General features: G+C 41.0%; 1 protein-coding gene across 1 annotated transcript in view; it reads right to left on the bottom strand.

Moving 5' to 3' along the window:
• IKBKB (inhibitor of nuclear factor kappa B kinase subunit beta) overlaps nucleotides 1-17,069 on the bottom strand; it is a 69,888-nt gene that overhangs the window by 49,164 nt on the left and 3,655 nt on the right. The window contains exons 3-8 of the mRNA XM_082254901.1: nucleotides 14,080-14,174; nucleotides 13,104-13,221; nucleotides 10,687-10,756; nucleotides 7,274-7,362; nucleotides 5,135-5,224; nucleotides 368-492 (exon numbers count right to left, since the gene is read on the bottom strand). Of these exons, the coding sequence (XP_082111027.1) occupies nucleotides 368-492; nucleotides 5,135-5,224; nucleotides 7,274-7,362; nucleotides 10,687-10,756; nucleotides 13,104-13,221; nucleotides 14,080-14,174 (587 nt within the window). The remainder of the gene's footprint in view (nucleotides 1-367; nucleotides 493-5,134; nucleotides 5,225-7,273; nucleotides 7,363-10,686; nucleotides 10,757-13,103; nucleotides 13,222-14,079; nucleotides 14,175-17,069) is intronic.

Below are 17,069 nucleotides of genomic sequence, written 5' to 3'. Positions count from 1 at the left end.
AAACGTAGTTTGAGGATAGTTTGATCATTGTATTTAAAGTGGAACTCCAGCTATCCCCCCCCCCCCAAAGGAATTTTGTATAAAATTAAATAACATATAAAATGGCCCATCCATTATCAGCGTCCCTCCTGTACACTGCAGCAGCCGGTCACCGATACTGGAAAGCCAGAGATGCAGGATCGAGTGACTGGACCAGATTAAAAATAAGTACACAGATATTGCTATTTTTTTTTATACAGGGTATGCACGATAGGTAGGAGTAGGAAAGAGGGAACGTTTTTAATAGTTAAGTGTTAGACTTTTCTTCCACTTTAGGTCCCTGCATGCAGACTATACAAGCAGCATAAAATAGATCAATTTTCCTTACCACTGCACTGGCTGCCAGTTAGGAAGAAAAGGACGAAATCCTGTTATACATTCAAATGCCAGGGTGCCAAAACTCCAGTAATCCACAGTGACTGTGTATTTCTGCTGTTCCAGTAATTCCGGAGCCTGAAAAATAATGAGTAATCACAAAATATTGAGGATGGCACTGAGCAACTGTGGGCAGAAAAGGCAATTAGGTTAATGGTGGAATTAAATGGTAAATTATTAAAGTAGAAATAAAAGGCAAAACATTTTTTTTTTTGTTTTGGACAGAGTGGAGATGGATTAGAACAACAATTAAAGTAGGATACACACTAAGAAAATCGGGCGAAAGATCGTCCGATTTTCCTCCATGTTTCACAGCAAATCCAAAACCGATGAATGAAAATACTCGTACGACAAAGGCTTTTTTTTTTTTTTTTTTTTTTTTGTCTATGGTTTCTGATCATGCGCCAGTGTTCCTTTTCTGATTTAAAATGAAAGTTCGTTCTATTCCCATACAAAACAAACTTTGGAGTTTGTCCCTTTGGGAATTTTCGTATGAAAAATCGTAATCGGCTGTAAAAAGTTGTGTACACACTATATGAAAATCATACGATTACGTCTTTAGAGGAAAATGTGTACGAGCCTTCTTTTAACTGGAATTATGAAGTCTAATGAGTTAAATGTTTCCCAGTTTGATTTCCTGCCTGATAAGGCGACCAAGCTATGAGAAAGTTCTTTCTTCAAAAGACCTTGCTGCGTTTTTGTCTGGCTGGAATAGATTTTTATAAATAACCAATCCAGTGTGCGTTTCCTTTCCCACAGAAGCTGTGACAAACATTAGCAGAAATATTTGCTTCTCTAAATCAGCAAATGATTATTTTTAATCCTTGTGCTGCTAGCTTTAGCAAATGGATAGAAAATATATAATATTTGCTTATTTTAAACATTTTTTTACATTTCTTCTGTTACTTCCTGGTTTCCACGCCTAGGAAAACAATGTCATACATCCCAGGAGTCTTCGGAAGGGGAGGAGGGGCTTTCTAAGCTAAGCACATCCCCCTGCCTGCATGACTGAGCTAAGGGCAGATGGATTCCAGGACGTAAATGCTGCAAAGATCCTTTGCCCTTACTCAAGATGGCAACGACCAGAAATGCTAGGTGGTGATTTCTCAACAAAAAAAAACATGGAGACACGGATGGATAGGTGAGTTTACTTTGAATATTAAAAATGAATTCAATAGCATTTTTGGTTTCTGGTGCTCAAATGAAGTGCAAGTGGTATTAAAGGTTCAGATAAAAAAAAGATAACCTGTTATACTTACCTGCTCTGTGCATTGGTTTTGCACAGAGCAGTCCCGACCCCCCTGGCTCTTCCCCCTTGACCAGTGCTCCCAATAGCAAGCCGTTTGCTAAGGGGGCAGTGGTGCATGCTCCTTCCTGAGCCCTGCTCTATTATGTGTCTATAAAAAACACAGAGGCGAGGTGAGTCCCCCTCCCTCCCCCGATCTCTCCTCATTGGCTCACTGGCTGTAATTGACAGCAGTGAGAGCCAATGGCTCCCGCTGCTGTCTCAGCCAATGGGGAGAGGGAGTCCCTGGACTGTTGAGGCTCTTCTGCACATTGCTGGATCGGGGGGGGGGCACGAGTATTAGGGGGGCTGATTTTTACCTTCGTGCAAAGAATGCATGGTAAAAAACCTTCAGCCTTTACAACCACTAGTAGTTCCACTCTAAGCAGTGCAAGGAGTGGTAGTGATGAAAACAACACTCAATAACCCACAGCAACCAACACACAGTTTAATATGATGACTGCTCTTTGGTTGCTATGGCTTACACTCATTCCTTATCCTCTTTTTTCACAATAAAAGGTCACAAGATCACAATAAAAAAAAAAAAAAAAAAAAAAAAAAGAGTGAAAAAGATAGAAACAACGGGACAACCATGATCCAAGAGGTTTGTGAAGGACAACCAAAATACTAAAGAGCAGCAGGATTTTCGGGGCCAATGTAGGAGGGATGATCACAAATAGAGCAAAAATACTTTTTTATATAAAAACATATTTATTGAATCATAAGGGTAAGAAAGAGAAAATTGCATATGCATACATATAGAACATGTTCCCTATGGGAACACCAATACATTATACCAAATTGCAACAGTATTGTCTCTATTAGGCAAAGTCTGTAGGTCCTCAAAGAGGATAAGGAATAAGTGTGATCATCCCTCCTACATTGGCCCCGAAAATCCCGCTGCTCTTTAGTATTTTGGTTGTTCATAATTGGGATGTTGGCCATTTGCTCATGGTAATCTGTTTGAGAGGTCTGTGAAGGTTCTCATTTATCCACATCATCATATATCTAGTAGTTGGTCACATTCAACTCCACCTATTCGCTTATCCAATATTCTACTTCAATACTAAAAGTTTGAGTCACTTCTCCCATTGTAAAGCTTTTAGAACTGAAGAAGTGGCTCGGATAAGCTATGTACCGTAATGTCTTTTTACATTACAGAACAAATCCAGCTGACAGTGACCAACTACTACTAGACATGACCCAGAACTTCAAGGGATCTTCATAAAGTGACCTCACAGGCCTAAAGCCTAAGAAGGGTAAAAAGTTTTGGCCACACAGTACAAGCAAAATTCCAACAGTCAATAAAAAAAGTATCTGACCAGCTTCTCGGAGTCAATTTTTAGTAATAAGGCCCTTTTCACATTAGTCTGTGAAAAAAGTGCTTGCTTCCAGTGTATTTCTCGTATGTTGGGTATTTCTGCCTTCAGAATAAGTTCCTTTGCTGTATGTAAACACCACCACTCTATCGTAGTACTTCTCCTAAAGCCGAACTCCGGACATAAAAACTTTCAATTAAAGCAGTGGTTCTCAACTCCAGTCCTCAGGACCCACTAACAGGCCAGATTTTAAGTATTACCTTGGGGAGATGCAGACTAGAATACTGCAATCACTGAGCAGCAAATGATATCATCTGTGATGTATTTCAGCTATCTTGCAAACCTGGCCTGTTAGTGGGTCCTGAGGACCGGAGTTGAGAATCCCTGATTTAAAGTGATTGTACAGTCCATTTTTTTTAACCACCTAAGGGCCAGGCTTTTTCTGGCACTTTTTGTTTACATGTAACAATCAGGTTTTTTTTTTTCTGCTAGAAAATTACTTACAACCCGCAAACATTATATTTTTTAAAGCAGAGGCTCTAGAGAATAAATTGGTGGGTTTTGCAATTTTTTTTTTAGGTCACACAGTATTTGCGCAGTGGTTTTTTTAAGTGCAATTTTTGAGAAAATAAAAACTTTTTGAATTTTAATGCAAAAAACACAATAAATAACCCGATTTTTTTGTCAAATATAAAAAATGATGCTACGATGAGTAAATAGAAATCAAACACGTCACATTTTAAAATTGCACACGTCCTTGCAGCGACGGAAAAAAAAAATTACTATCCATAGGTGACGGTTTTATAGTTTTTACAGGTTACCACTTTAGATTTACAGAGGAGGTCTGGTGCTAGAATTACTGCCCATGATCTGACGTTCACGGTGATACCTTTACGTGTGGGATGATCGTTGTTTGCGGTTGTTGACCGCCACGTGTTCGTCTTTGCACGCAAGCACGGGGGGGCTGGGGCCCTTTCATTTTCTTTTTTTTAATTAATCATTTATTTTTTTAGTGCTGTCACAAGGAATTTAAACATCCTTTCGACAGCAATAGGTGCTTAACAGGTACTCCTTATGGGGATATCTGGGGTCAATAAGACCCGAAATCCCTCCTCTGCACTTAAAAGCATTCAAAACACCAAAATCTTTGTTTTTGAATACTTTTGATTGAAAATGGTGCCGATGACATCCCGGTAAACGGGTAGTGATGTCAGGTCATCGCTTCTGGGTTACCACAGCGGAGACCCGATCCTGGTGGGACGGGAGAGCCCAAGCAACTAGCCACTAGTTAGCCGTTCTGAATGCTATTACAAGAGAGCCGATCGCTGGCTCTAAAAGAATGGTACTGGGGTGATGCCTGCAACTGCAGGTATCATCCTGGTACAACCACTCAAAGACCAATGATGTACCAGGTACATAACTGGTCAGCAAGTGGCTAAACATATTAAAAACGTACCTGCTATATGCAATGGAATTGCACAGAGTGACCCTAGTCCTTTTTTTTTTGTTACACTTTTCTCTCTATCATAGAGCAAAAGATACAATGTAGCTTTTTCTCCATTCAAGATAAAGGGAAAAAAAAATAAAAAATCACACGGGGTGAGCTATACAGTCACTGTACACTGTTATAGCCAATCAGAGGCTATCGCAGAGGTCAGATGATGGGGAAATGGGCACCTCCATTCCTGATTGTTAGTAGGAGCTCTCAGTGGAAGCTCAGTCTCTGTGTTAGGAATGCTCTGCGGAGTGTGCTCTCAGCACAAACACAGTAGCACATATATGCAGCCCCATTAAAGACGACCCACCTCCATGAGGCCGCATATTCGCGAGGCCGTACACTCACCGGGAAAAGGTTAACAGGCAAATAGGGTAAAAATCCACTTAACATGAATAGATTGTAAAGTCAAGTAACACCATTTACAGTATTGCATAGCTAAATATGAGCATCTAACAGATCCATCGTTGTAATCTTATAAAAACTTGTTCAGCTTTAAAATCATCAATATTTATGGATTCTGTTCAGAATTTTAAACAATGATTTATTAAAATAAAAGGCACCTCTGCTTCCCATTGCTCAGATACATCCTGGTATGCATTTATGAATTTGGTTACTTACCAGATACTGTAAGGTGCCCACAAAGGAGGTGCACAAACTGCCCTGGTCCAGTTCCTTGGCATATCCCAGGTCTATTATCTTATGAATCAGCTAGAAAAAAAAAAAAAAAAAAAAAAAAAAATATATATATATATATATATATATATATATATATATATATATAAAAAAGGTGACAAACAATAGAATTATTTTAATTATTTGAAAATGTAATCCTGTCCTTTTTCATGATAATATTTTACATACAAATATAATACCAATAAAGGTATATTTAAAGTGAATCTGTGGCCAAGTTATGCAAGTAATTACAGTTGCCAAATAAGCAGTAAATGAGCTTTAAAGGAAACCCTCACGGTCCTATAAAAGAAGACACTGGGTAATTCATCCATAAATCACTAATATCATTCCATCAGCAGCACAGCTTCTAGAGCAGTTATGCTAGTCACTGCTATAGGGAGTGCTCATGATGGCGTTGAGACGACGAAAACACATTTGGCGGAGCTTCCTTATGTGTCAGCCAGTTTGTTCACCTCCAGTCTGTAGAAAGCAGACACGTTCCAGATACACTATAATGCGAGTTTACCTTGTTCACTCCAAGCATATACTCTGTGTAAGTGTTTTAAAAGAGAAGTATGGACATCAAGGTTTTTATAAAATCATATGTGCGATGCTGCATCTGTCCGTCGCCAGCTCTAACACTGAGAACCGAGCGATCAAAACACCACCGATTGCTCGATTCTCACAGCTCCATGAGCAGAGAGCTGGTGACTGTCAGTCACTAGCTCTCTGCTTCCCCCCTCCCCCCCCCCCGCACTTACTGGTGCACTGGGCTGTGGAGAGGGCGAGAGCAGCCGCCTCAGGCTCTCAGCGGCCCACTGAGAGGCTGAGCCAGGTACCGATTCAGGCATGTCAGCGTGATCTTGACTGAGCCTGGACCGGCACTGCGACGTCAGCTAAAAATGGGTCACAGAACGGACTGCACTCCTGTGATTCACAGGAGAAGTACAGCCAAAGCTTCTATTTTAACAGTTTTATTTTTAACAATAAAGCCGTAATACACTATTTGGAGCATCCTCTTGGTTTGTTCCATGTACCTATGTCGTGGTCTCTGGAGGAGAAAATGCGATACTGAGATACCTGGACATATCCTAGACATAGGGGAGAGAGAGAGAGGATCCTTGGAGGAGAGATCCTTGAGCGCTAGTAGACCCGCTTACCATACTAAGGGGTCATGGATAGCTGGCGAGTGTGGTGCCCAAAGAGGGAGCATGCACACAACGACTTTGCAATTTGCTTAATAGTATTTTCTGTTAAACAGGATAACAAGCACAAGAGACACTTTTGGGCACTTTAATAGACTTTGTATATGGATTTTCATATATGCATTTGGAACTTTGATTTCTTTATTGTTTATATTATGCTGCACATTATTGTATACTTCTTTACCTATATTGCAGTGTGTAGAAAGATACCCCATTTACTAACAAAGGGGAAGGTGTACTGTAGCGCCACATCTATAATTTTATTTATTTTTTTATGGCTATAGGGGAACTGAGCTACTTTGTCACTGCTAGGAGGAATGAGCAGGGTAAGCGGAGCAGCTTAGAGAAGAACTTGGAGGTCTTTATTGGTTCCGAAGTGAACATTAAAATTAACATAATTTAATAGTATAATACAAGTTCTGGCATGTTAGTATTCTCCATAAGAGCTAGTTTGCATGGGTATTTGGAATCAGTGTTGCCGTTATCCCTTACTGAAACACCCCATACATTTGCCAAGCAATAGCTTCTGTTTGTGACACCTTCATGCGAGCACTTGACAAGCTTTTTTTAAAACTTGTCAACAACAAGCTACCTCAGCCATTCCTCCAGAATTTTACAAAGACAACAGCGGACACTTCTGCATTGCAATGCAAAGTATCCACAGACTTTCATACCTGACGAGTGCCACTAGCAGTATCCAAATCACAGCAACCCAAAGCAATAGCAATGCACTTGTGAACGACTACTAACATTAATTTACAAGTTCAACATTAAACGCAGCAATTGGGAAGCATTTTCAGTTCTTTTCAATCGCTTACCAAACACCTTATAGGTGAAATTCCCTTTCATGATCAGTTAGCTCTGCGCCAGGTTAACCTACCCTGCTCTCCCCTTGCTGCAGCACAATGTTCTCTGGCTTCAGATCTCTGTGGATTATTCTGTTCTCATGGAGATACCGGAGAGCTGAAGCTGTAAAGAAAAGAAAAGAAAAAAAAAAGAAAACATGTTATTAAATGTGTAATACTGTAATAGTAATTAGTGATAAATTGAAAGACCTAAAAAAAATTGAATAAAATTAAAAAAAAAAAAAAAAAAAAAAGAAAAAAGGAAGAAGACAGAAGGGAAGTAAGGAAGGAAGTAAGGAAGGAAGACGGACGGACGGACGGACGGACGGACGGACGGAAGGAAGGAAGGAAGGAAGGATCAAGCAAGTGTGCACAGTTTTACCATTCTGCCATACTTCAAGAATGGACACTGAATATCTTATTCAGTGATGTCATTAGAATGCTTGTGGCTTTTCTATTTTGTGATCTATATTATTCTGTTTGCTGTCCCCCATTTGTAGTTGTGGCATGTGCTTTATACAATGTGCACACAAAACAGCACAAGTGCCCCATGAAAAGCACACCAAGAAATAGGTTTATAAAACCCAATATTTGAGTTGTAAACACAGCGAGATTAGAGAGAAGTCTTTCAGCGTGGACACTTGTTCTGGTGACAACTGTTTAAAGTGGGGGATTTTCCTCATTTTGGAGGTCTTCTCGTGGTGCCTTCAGAACAGGATAAGAAAGGGAATCTCTCCAGTGGGACACAGGTATTGTATCCAAATTTACAAAAAGGGCTGGCATATTATCCACACGAACCTTGGATAAATGTTTTGGCCCTTGCACTATAATTAAGGTTGTCACAGAGACCATCAAAGTATAAATAGGTACAGTACCTTGAAAAAGTATTTATACCCTTAAAAATGTCCAGATTTTGTCATGTTTCAAATTTAGAAACCTAAATGTATATTATTAGAGCCGGTTCCCATATGAGCGATCCGACTTGCCGGGGCGACCTCGGAGCGGCCGGCACGGACTTCATATCATTGAAGTCAATGCAGGTCGCTCCAAAGAAGCTCCGGACCCTTTTTCTAAGTCAGAGCGACTTGTGTCGCTCCAATTAGAACGGGTCCACAGCTTCTCTATGGCAGGCGACCTACGGCGACCTGTCAGGCGACCAGGTCGCCTGACAGGTCGCCCCAGTGTGAACGGGGTCTTAGGATTTCATGTGATAAACAAAATGGCACATAATTGTAAAGTGGAAGGAAAATGATAAATGGTTTTCAAAATTTACAAATTAATATCTGAAAAGTGTGGCATGCATTTGAGTTTAACCCCCTTTACTCTGATACCCCCAACTAAAATCTAGTGGAACCAATTGCCTTTAGAAGTCACATAAATAGTAAATAGAGTCCACCTGTGTATAATTTAATCTCAGTATAAATACAGCTGTTCTGCGAAGCCCTCATAGGTATGTTAGAGAACCTTAGTGAACAAACCGCATCATGAAGGCCAAGGAACACACCAGACAGGTCAGGGATAAAAGGTTGTGGAAAAGTTTAAAGCAGGGTTATAAAAAAAAAAAAAATCCCAAGCTTTGAACATCTAATGGAACCCTGTTCAATCCATCATCCGAAAATGGAAAAAGTATGGCACAACTGCAAACCTACCAAGACATGGCCGTCCACCTAAACTGACAGGCCAGGAAAGGAGAGCATTAATCAGAGAAGCAGCCAAGAGGCTCATGGTAAGAGATCCACAGCTCAGGTGAGATAATCTATCCACAGGACAACTATTAGTGGTGCACTCCACAAATCTGTGGCAAGAAGAAAGCCATTGTTGAAAGAAAGCCATAAGAAGTCCTGTTTGCAGACAGCAATAAGCAATGTGGGGAACACAGCAAACAGTGGAAGAAGGTGCTCTGGTCAGATGAGACCAAAATTGAACTTTTCGGCCTAAAAGCAAAACAATATGTGTGGCAGAAAACTAACACTGCACATCACCCTGAACACACCTCCCCACTGTGTAACCAGAGCTACAATGAAATGGTTTAGCTCATTCCTTTTTTTTTTTTTTTCCCCCTACAGCCATGTTCTGAATACCTTCTCAAAATCTTAATATCTCAGAATATCATATTAATAATTCTACCTTTTTCTTTTGTTCCTTCCTTTTGTTCAAACTTCACTATACAGTATAACATTTATAATACTTCTGTAACAATAACAGTATTTCTACTTCTGTTTTTGTTTTGTAACTTGCTTTATGGCTGTTTTATAAAACTCAATAAAAGTATTGAACGAGAAATGGTTTAGCTCAAAGCATATTCATGTGTTAGAATTGCCCAGTCAAAGTCCAGACCTAAATCCAATCAAGAATCTGTGGCAAGACTTGAAAATTGCTATTCACAGATGCTTTCCATCCAATCTGACAGAGCTTGAGCTATTTCGCAAAGAAGAATGGGGAAAAAATGTCACTCTCTATATGTGCAAAGCTGGTAGAGACCTCGACAAAAAGACTTGCAGCTGTAATTGCAGCGAAAGGTGGTTCTACAAAGTATTGACTCAGGGGCCAGAATACAAATGCACACCACACTTTTAAGATTTTTATTTTTGTAAAAAAGTTTGAAAACCATTTAGCATTGTCCTTCCACTTCCCAATTATGTGCCACTTTGTGTTGGTGTAACGCCCAACTAGCAAAATCCCATTCATTTCAATGGCCCCTGTTCACATATGAGCATTTTGGTCGCCTGAAGCAAAACGCCTGAAGCTCAACAAAGTAAATGAGCTTCTTTTTTGGCAGATTACAAGTGTTTTTGTTAGATGTCAAAATTGTCAATGCCTGCCTCCAAACGCCTTAAAAAACGCCTGAAAAATGCCCAAAAAAAGCCTGAAAAAAAAAAAAAACCTGAAAAAACGATACGCTCAGGTGTGAATGGAGCCTAAGTGAGGGCAGTTTAACCTCCTAAAGACTAAGCCTTTATCTGACACTTGTCGCTTACAAGTTAAAAGTAGTATTTCTTGTTAGAAAATTACTTAGAACCCCCAAATATAATATATATTATATACACACACACACACACACACACACACACACACACACACACACACACACACACACACACACACACACACACACACACACACACACACACACACACACACACACACACACACACACACATATTTTTTTTTTAGCAGAGGCCCTAGATAATAAAATGGCGATCGTCGCAATCTTTTACATCACACTGTATTTGCGCAGAAGTCTTTCAAACGCAATTTTATGGGAGAAAAATACACTTTAATGAATTTAAAGAAAAACGAAACCGAGAAGTTAGCCCAATTTTTTTGTAAAAGATGATGTTACACCGAGAATCATGATTTTATTCTAAGCAAATAAATCGGGATTCTCAGTTTTTCCAGAATCGTGCAGCTCTAGCCGGTAACTGTGTACATTTAAAATGATACTCACAGATATCAGTCAGGAGAGTAAGGATCGCTCCTTCTTTCAGTCCACAGCAGTTTTCATATTGATTCAAGTGCTATATAGAAAAAAGAAAAATCAGTCATTGCAAGAAAATACAGGAAAATTCCAAAACAGTTCCAAGTTTTTTCCACTGCCTACATATTGAGAGTTACATAGTTAGTCAGGTTGAAAAAGGACACGTGTCCATCTGGCTCAACCAATAAAAAAAAAAACACATTAAAGAAAACCCAGCCATACAAACCCATATACACAATCTTTTACCCGCAGTTGATCCAGAGGAAGGCGAAAAACCCCAGCAAAGCATGATCCAATTTGCTATAGCAGGGGGAAAAAAAATCCTATCTGATCCACTGAGAGGCAATCAGATATTCCCTGGATCAACTTTACCTATAAATATTAGTACCCATTTATATTGTGTACACCCAGGAAAGAAACAAGGCCTTTTTTAAAGCAATCTAGTGATCTAGCCAGAACCACCTCTGGAGGGAGTCTATTCCGCAGCTCTTGCGGTGAATTAACCTTTCCGTATTTGGAGATGAAATTGTTTTCCTCTAGACGTAAAGATTGCCCCTTGTCCTCTGTGTTGACCTTAAAGAGAACAACTCAACACCAAGTTCACTATATGGACCCCTTATGTATTTATACATGTTGATCATATCCCCCTTAATCTCCTCTTCTCAGGAGAGAATAAATTCAGTTCCTCTAATCTTTTCTCATAGCTGAGCTCCTCCATGCCTCTTATCAGTTTGGTTGCCCTTCTCTACACTTTCTCCAGTTCCCCGATATCCTTTTTAAGAACTGGTGCCCAAAACTGAACTGCATATTCCAGGTGAGGTCTTACTAATGATTTGTACAGGGCCAAAATGAAATCTCTCTCTCTGCCTCTGTTAATACAAGAAAGGACTTTGCTTGCTTTGGAAACCGCAGCTTGGAATTGCATGCTATTATTAAGCTTATGATCTACCAGAATACCCAGATCCTTCTCCGCTATGGATTCCCCCAGTTCTACTCCACCTAGTATGTCTGATGCATGCATATTCTTAGTCCCCCAAGTGCATAACTTTACATTTATCAACATTAAACCTCATTTGCCACATAGTTGCCCAATGAAACAGTGCATTGAGGTCAGCTTGTAGGTTGGAGACATCCTGTAAAGAAGTTATTCCACTGCAAAGACTAAAATGCTACTTTTAATCACAGACCCTATATCATTTATAAGGAAATTAGAAAGTAAGGGTCCCAACACTGAACCTTGGGGTACACCACTGATAACCTTAGACCATTCAGAGTAAGAATCGTTAACCCCTACTCTCTGAATTCTATCTTTTAGCCAATTTTCTATCCATTTGCAAACTGATCTTTCCAAGCTAGTAGACTTTACCTTACACATTAGCCGTGTGTGGGGAACTGTGTCAAACCCTTTTGCATAATTCAAGTATACTACGTCCACAGCCACCCCTCTGTCCAAGGTTTTACTTACCTCCACATAAAAAGAAATCAGTTTTTTTTTTTTTTACAACTTCTGTCTTTTATGAATCCATGCTGTCTGTTGCTTAAAATATTTTTTCCAGCAAGAACTCATTTATGTGGTCTTTTATTAAACTCTCCAGTAACCCCCCCGACTATAGAAGTTAAACTAACAGGTCTATAGTTACTTGGCAAAGACTTTGATTCCTTTTTGAATCTAGGCACCACATTGGCCCTTCGCCAATCCAGTGGTACTATTCCAGTCCTTAAACACTTACCGCCCGCCCACCGTCAAATGACAGCAGAGCGGTGCGGCTCTCGTTCTGGGATGACATTATATGATGGCGCCCCAGAACAGCCACAGGGGCGCACGGCGATCATGGCCGCGCCGTGTTCCTAGGACACGGCGCGACCCCAATCTTGCAAAGAGCAAATGACGTGGCTCTTTACCCATGTGGTCGGCTGTGTCCAATCACAGCTGGTCACATGTAAATGAGGAAGTGCCGTTTACCGGCTCTCCTCGCCTGATACTGTCAGAGTGTGTGGCGAGAAGAGGCGATCATCGGCTCCTCCTCAAAAAGGAAGTCCAGGAAAGGTAATCAGTGCCCTGAATATAGTAAACTACAATAGTGCCCAATGCCCATATGTGACACAAAACAGTGCCCAATCAATGCACATCAGTGCCCACAGTGACCTCTATCAGTGAGTGTCCATCAGTGCTGTCCGTCAGTGCCACCCATCAGTCCCGCCAGCTGGGAAATTTTGCATTGTATGGTTGCTATGAGCAATTGCACTAAATATCCTCAACGTCAGTGTTGATACAAGGGATAGCGTGTTATGGACTAAATGTAGAAGCACAAATGTCATAGCAAGTATTCGATAACATACATTTTTTAATAAATAGGTATATGTAAACTACATCTGGTATTATCTACCTTGCGCAAGTCCCCTCCCAAGCAGAACTCCATAGCTAGAAGAGGGAGATCATTGGGTGCCAGTTTCTGTAAACCTTCAGGCACCTCACGGGCAGAAACCACATTTTTGTGATTCAGTCTGGAACATAAATAGTAATATATGGTAAACTAGACATATGGATTAAAGGACAGGAAACACACAAAACTGTGCAAGATTTAAATGAAAAAAAAATATTAAACTGAAACAGGAAAGAGATGGTCACGAAGGAAACCATTCACCACACATATATTTGCATACTAGCTCTATTGGTAGCTTTGTCAGTTGGAACTCAATTGCTGAGGGTAAAGGTGATGGACTGTTATACAAGCTGTACACTCACTACTTTGCAAAGTGTCATTTCTTCAGTGTTGTCACATGAAAAGATATAATAAAATATTTACAAAAATGTGAGGGGTGTACTCACCTTTGTGAGATACTGTATATACGCAGCACACACAGATAAACATTAAAAGATATATAGTTAAAATAAAAAAAAAGTTTACCATTTGAACATATTGAAAAAAAAAAAAGAAACTGACTTTGGCCAGAAATGTAATCCACTGAAAACTGATATTTCAGCTATGCAGGATCCCCATCATGTAGATATCTCAAATTTAACAGGGACTGCAATGACAACATATGCCTACCAGATTTTAGGGCCAGTACCAATATTTTGGAATGTCAGCTGCACATCAGTAATGCCTTTGTTATAGCATAGGTACAGACATAACAACTGCAGGGAAATCTCATGATCACAGTATCCAAAAAAGATGCAGCCTTAACCCTCAGGAGCCCATCCAGAACTCAAATGTATTTTTTGTATGTCATATTCCACTTTCTTTGAGGTTTCTGGCCCTCCTGAAGAAAAACAGAGCTAGGAGGATTTAATTATTTTCAAAAATGTATTCACACAACTCAAAACTAGTAGAAGAGATGAGAAACTGGGGACAATCTCACTTTTTCATAATCTGAATTTCTAAACACCATCTCTCCTTGTTCTTTGGACTCAGCTCCTGTCGGCATTGCTTGATGGCCACTTCTTCACCACTTTCCTGTGTAAAAATACAAAGTAGAGGAGAAAAGAAATAAGCGAAGGGCGAGAGTAGAGCAAAATAAGCGAGATTAGAAGAGATTACCATCATAACAAGGGGGAGCAAAGAAAGAGGATGAAGTGGGGGGTTGATGAGGTTGATAGGGGGGGGGGGGCATGGGGGGGGCATCCCACCTCTCTTACCCGATTTTTCCTCCTCCCCTTTGTTTTTCCTCTCCATTCTCTTCTTCTGGATCTCCAATTCTAATCCCTCAAACTTTATGGTTCACCGTGCCCTAGATGTGTGCGTTAGGTCTATACTGCGGCACCTAATAATCCATTGTTGGGAGTTCCCTTTTTCCCACCCCCTAGTCTGCAAAATCATGGGTTGCCACCTGTTAACTAATTTGATTAGTATTTTGTAGTCGTGACACTCCGTACAGTGGTGAATATTTTTGTTACATGAGAATGTGTCTTGAGGCTTTAATGTCTTTTTCTTTCTTGTGTATTTCTGATGAAACCTCAATAGAATAATTTAACAAGAAAGAGGAGGTGGTAAGAAGCAGGTAACTGTATAAGAGCAGAGGAGCTGAAGATGAGAGTAGAGAAGAAGAAAAGCACAGGGCAAACGATTAGAAACACAAGAATTGAACATGGTGCAAGGGTTGGGAAATGAGCAGATAGAAAAAAGGTAAAAGCAGGAGGAGATGAGGAGCAGAGGGAGCAAGTATAGAAGGGAGAGATATGGAGACTGAGAGCATAGAAGACAGATACAAAGGGTGAAAAAAAAGAAGAAGCAGAGGAGCAAAAAGGGAGAGCATGCAAAAGAGGAGAGAGGAGCAGAGGGTGGGAGCGAAGAAGAGAGGTGTAAGGAATGTGAGACAGAGGAGTTGAAGAAAACCAAATGAGGGTGAGTATGCAGAAGGGGGAGGAGGATAGGAAAGAGATGAGAAGAGGGCGAGAGCAGAAGAGGAAGAAGATTAACAGAGTGTGAGTGGAGCCTTGAAAAGAAGGTAAGAAAGATGCGGAAAAGATAACCATAGGACACAAGCAGAGTAGATCAGTAGAGGATAGAGCCTCATTCACACAGAGCATACTATACTGCATGCCCGTGCAGAGCCATGTTTATGCACATGGGGATGCACAGGTGTTCTGTGCATCCTCGTGCAGGCAGTCCCATTGGTGTCAACTGGAACACAGCAGCTGTGTCAAAACACAACATCCGCTGAATTCATACTGCCTGCGGAGACACGCAAATGCACCCACACAGATGTCATATTGGGACACAATGGCTGGGCCAGTGTATCCACATGACATCAATGAAACTGCCTGCACAGGGATGCACGGAACACAACCCTGCATGGACATACAATAAAGTATGTTCCAGTGTATTCATTTAGCAAAAGTATGAAAAAAAAGGGGTAATTTATAATTGAAACCTCAACAGATACCATTCATCTATATCACTTAACCACTTTCAGACCGGAGGATTTTCCTGCTTTATGACCAGGCCCTATTTTGCGATTCGGCACTGCGTTACTTTAACTGACAATTGCGCAGTCGTGTGACGCTGTATCCAAATTAAATTGGGTTCTAACTGTGGGGGGGTTGGACTTGTGAAGTCATCACAGAGACATGCGATCCTATATAGACGGATCACATGAGCTCTGTGATCACTTCAGGGTGGATGTAAACACAGCCGTCCGTCTTTCTTCCTCAGCAGGGAACGATCGCCGGTGTCAGGCGGCAATCGGAGTCGCCTGAGACACGCACTGGCTCCCCGGCTGACGAGCAGGGGTGGGAGCGCACCGCTGGCGGCGCGCACTCGTCCCCTAGCCTCTTGAGAACGAGCGACGTAGAGCTACGTCGTTTTGCCCAGGAGCGGCTGCCTGCCGCAGTAAATCTGCGGCGGGCGATCGTAAAGTGGTAATGGTGTTCCGCCTTTAATCCTACGCATACACAAAAAGAAATAGGTTAAACTCCAATAGGGGTAAAGCTCCCCATGGAGTAACCAAGTGGTTATTTAGGCAGACACTTAGACCCCATTCACACAAGTCGCGGTGGGTCGCCTGCCGTTGATTAGCACAGGACCCGTTTTAATAGGAGCGACAAGTCGCTCCGACTTAGAAAAAGGGTCCTGTACTACTTTGGGGCGACCTGGAGGCGACCTGCATTGACTTCAATGATATGAAGTCCGTGCATGTCGCGCCGAGGTCGTGGTGCACAGCGTGCACCGTGACTTCACAGGTCGCCCCAGCAAGTAGGGTCGCCCCTGTGTGAACCGGGGCTTAGACTTAATGGTAAGGTGAAACATGCATTTATTACAAATTGTACAAGGATAAATCTTGAATTGTTGCCACGCTGTGCATCAACGGCCGACCCCACCCATTTAAAATAGGTCTCAGATAAACGTCCAAACTGAAGTTCCTCTGATCTGTTGGTAATACCCTCCTGCAAATTGGAACTAATTATTTTCCAGCATGAAAGATAGCAGGTCTAAGAGGAATTCATTCTGTGGGCCCATTTCAGGGAAGATTTTCACCATAAAGAATTCTATGGCTTCTAATCCGCGCGTGGGATAGATGTAATAAGGACTCCACATCTATCCCCACTAGGCATAGATCACCTTCGGGTTTCAACTTGTCAATTTTTTGTAGCAAATCCCTAATTTTTCGTTTAGACAGTAAACCACTGTTGGGAATGGGTTATTTTTTAATTGTTGGCAAGTCGTTTCAGCTCTCAGCTGTCTTTTCACCTCATTTTCATAATCTAATTCATTAAGTAAAACTACATTACCTCTTTTATCACTCCTTTTGATTACAATATTTCGGGCTTCTCTCAATTCTTTTAAGGCCCGTCTTTTTTCTCTAGTTAAGTTATTAAAGGAGGGTAACCCTCTCGTCCAATCTATTGATAT

Source organism: Pelophylax lessonae, assembly GCF_965119305.1.
Source record: "Pelophylax lessonae genome assembly, chromosome: 4".
Lineage (NCBI taxonomy): Eukaryota > Metazoa > Chordata > Amphibia > Anura > Ranidae > Pelophylax > Pelophylax lessonae.
Note: the sequence above shows the minus strand (reverse complement) of the source record. Positions and strands in the feature narration are given on the sequence as shown.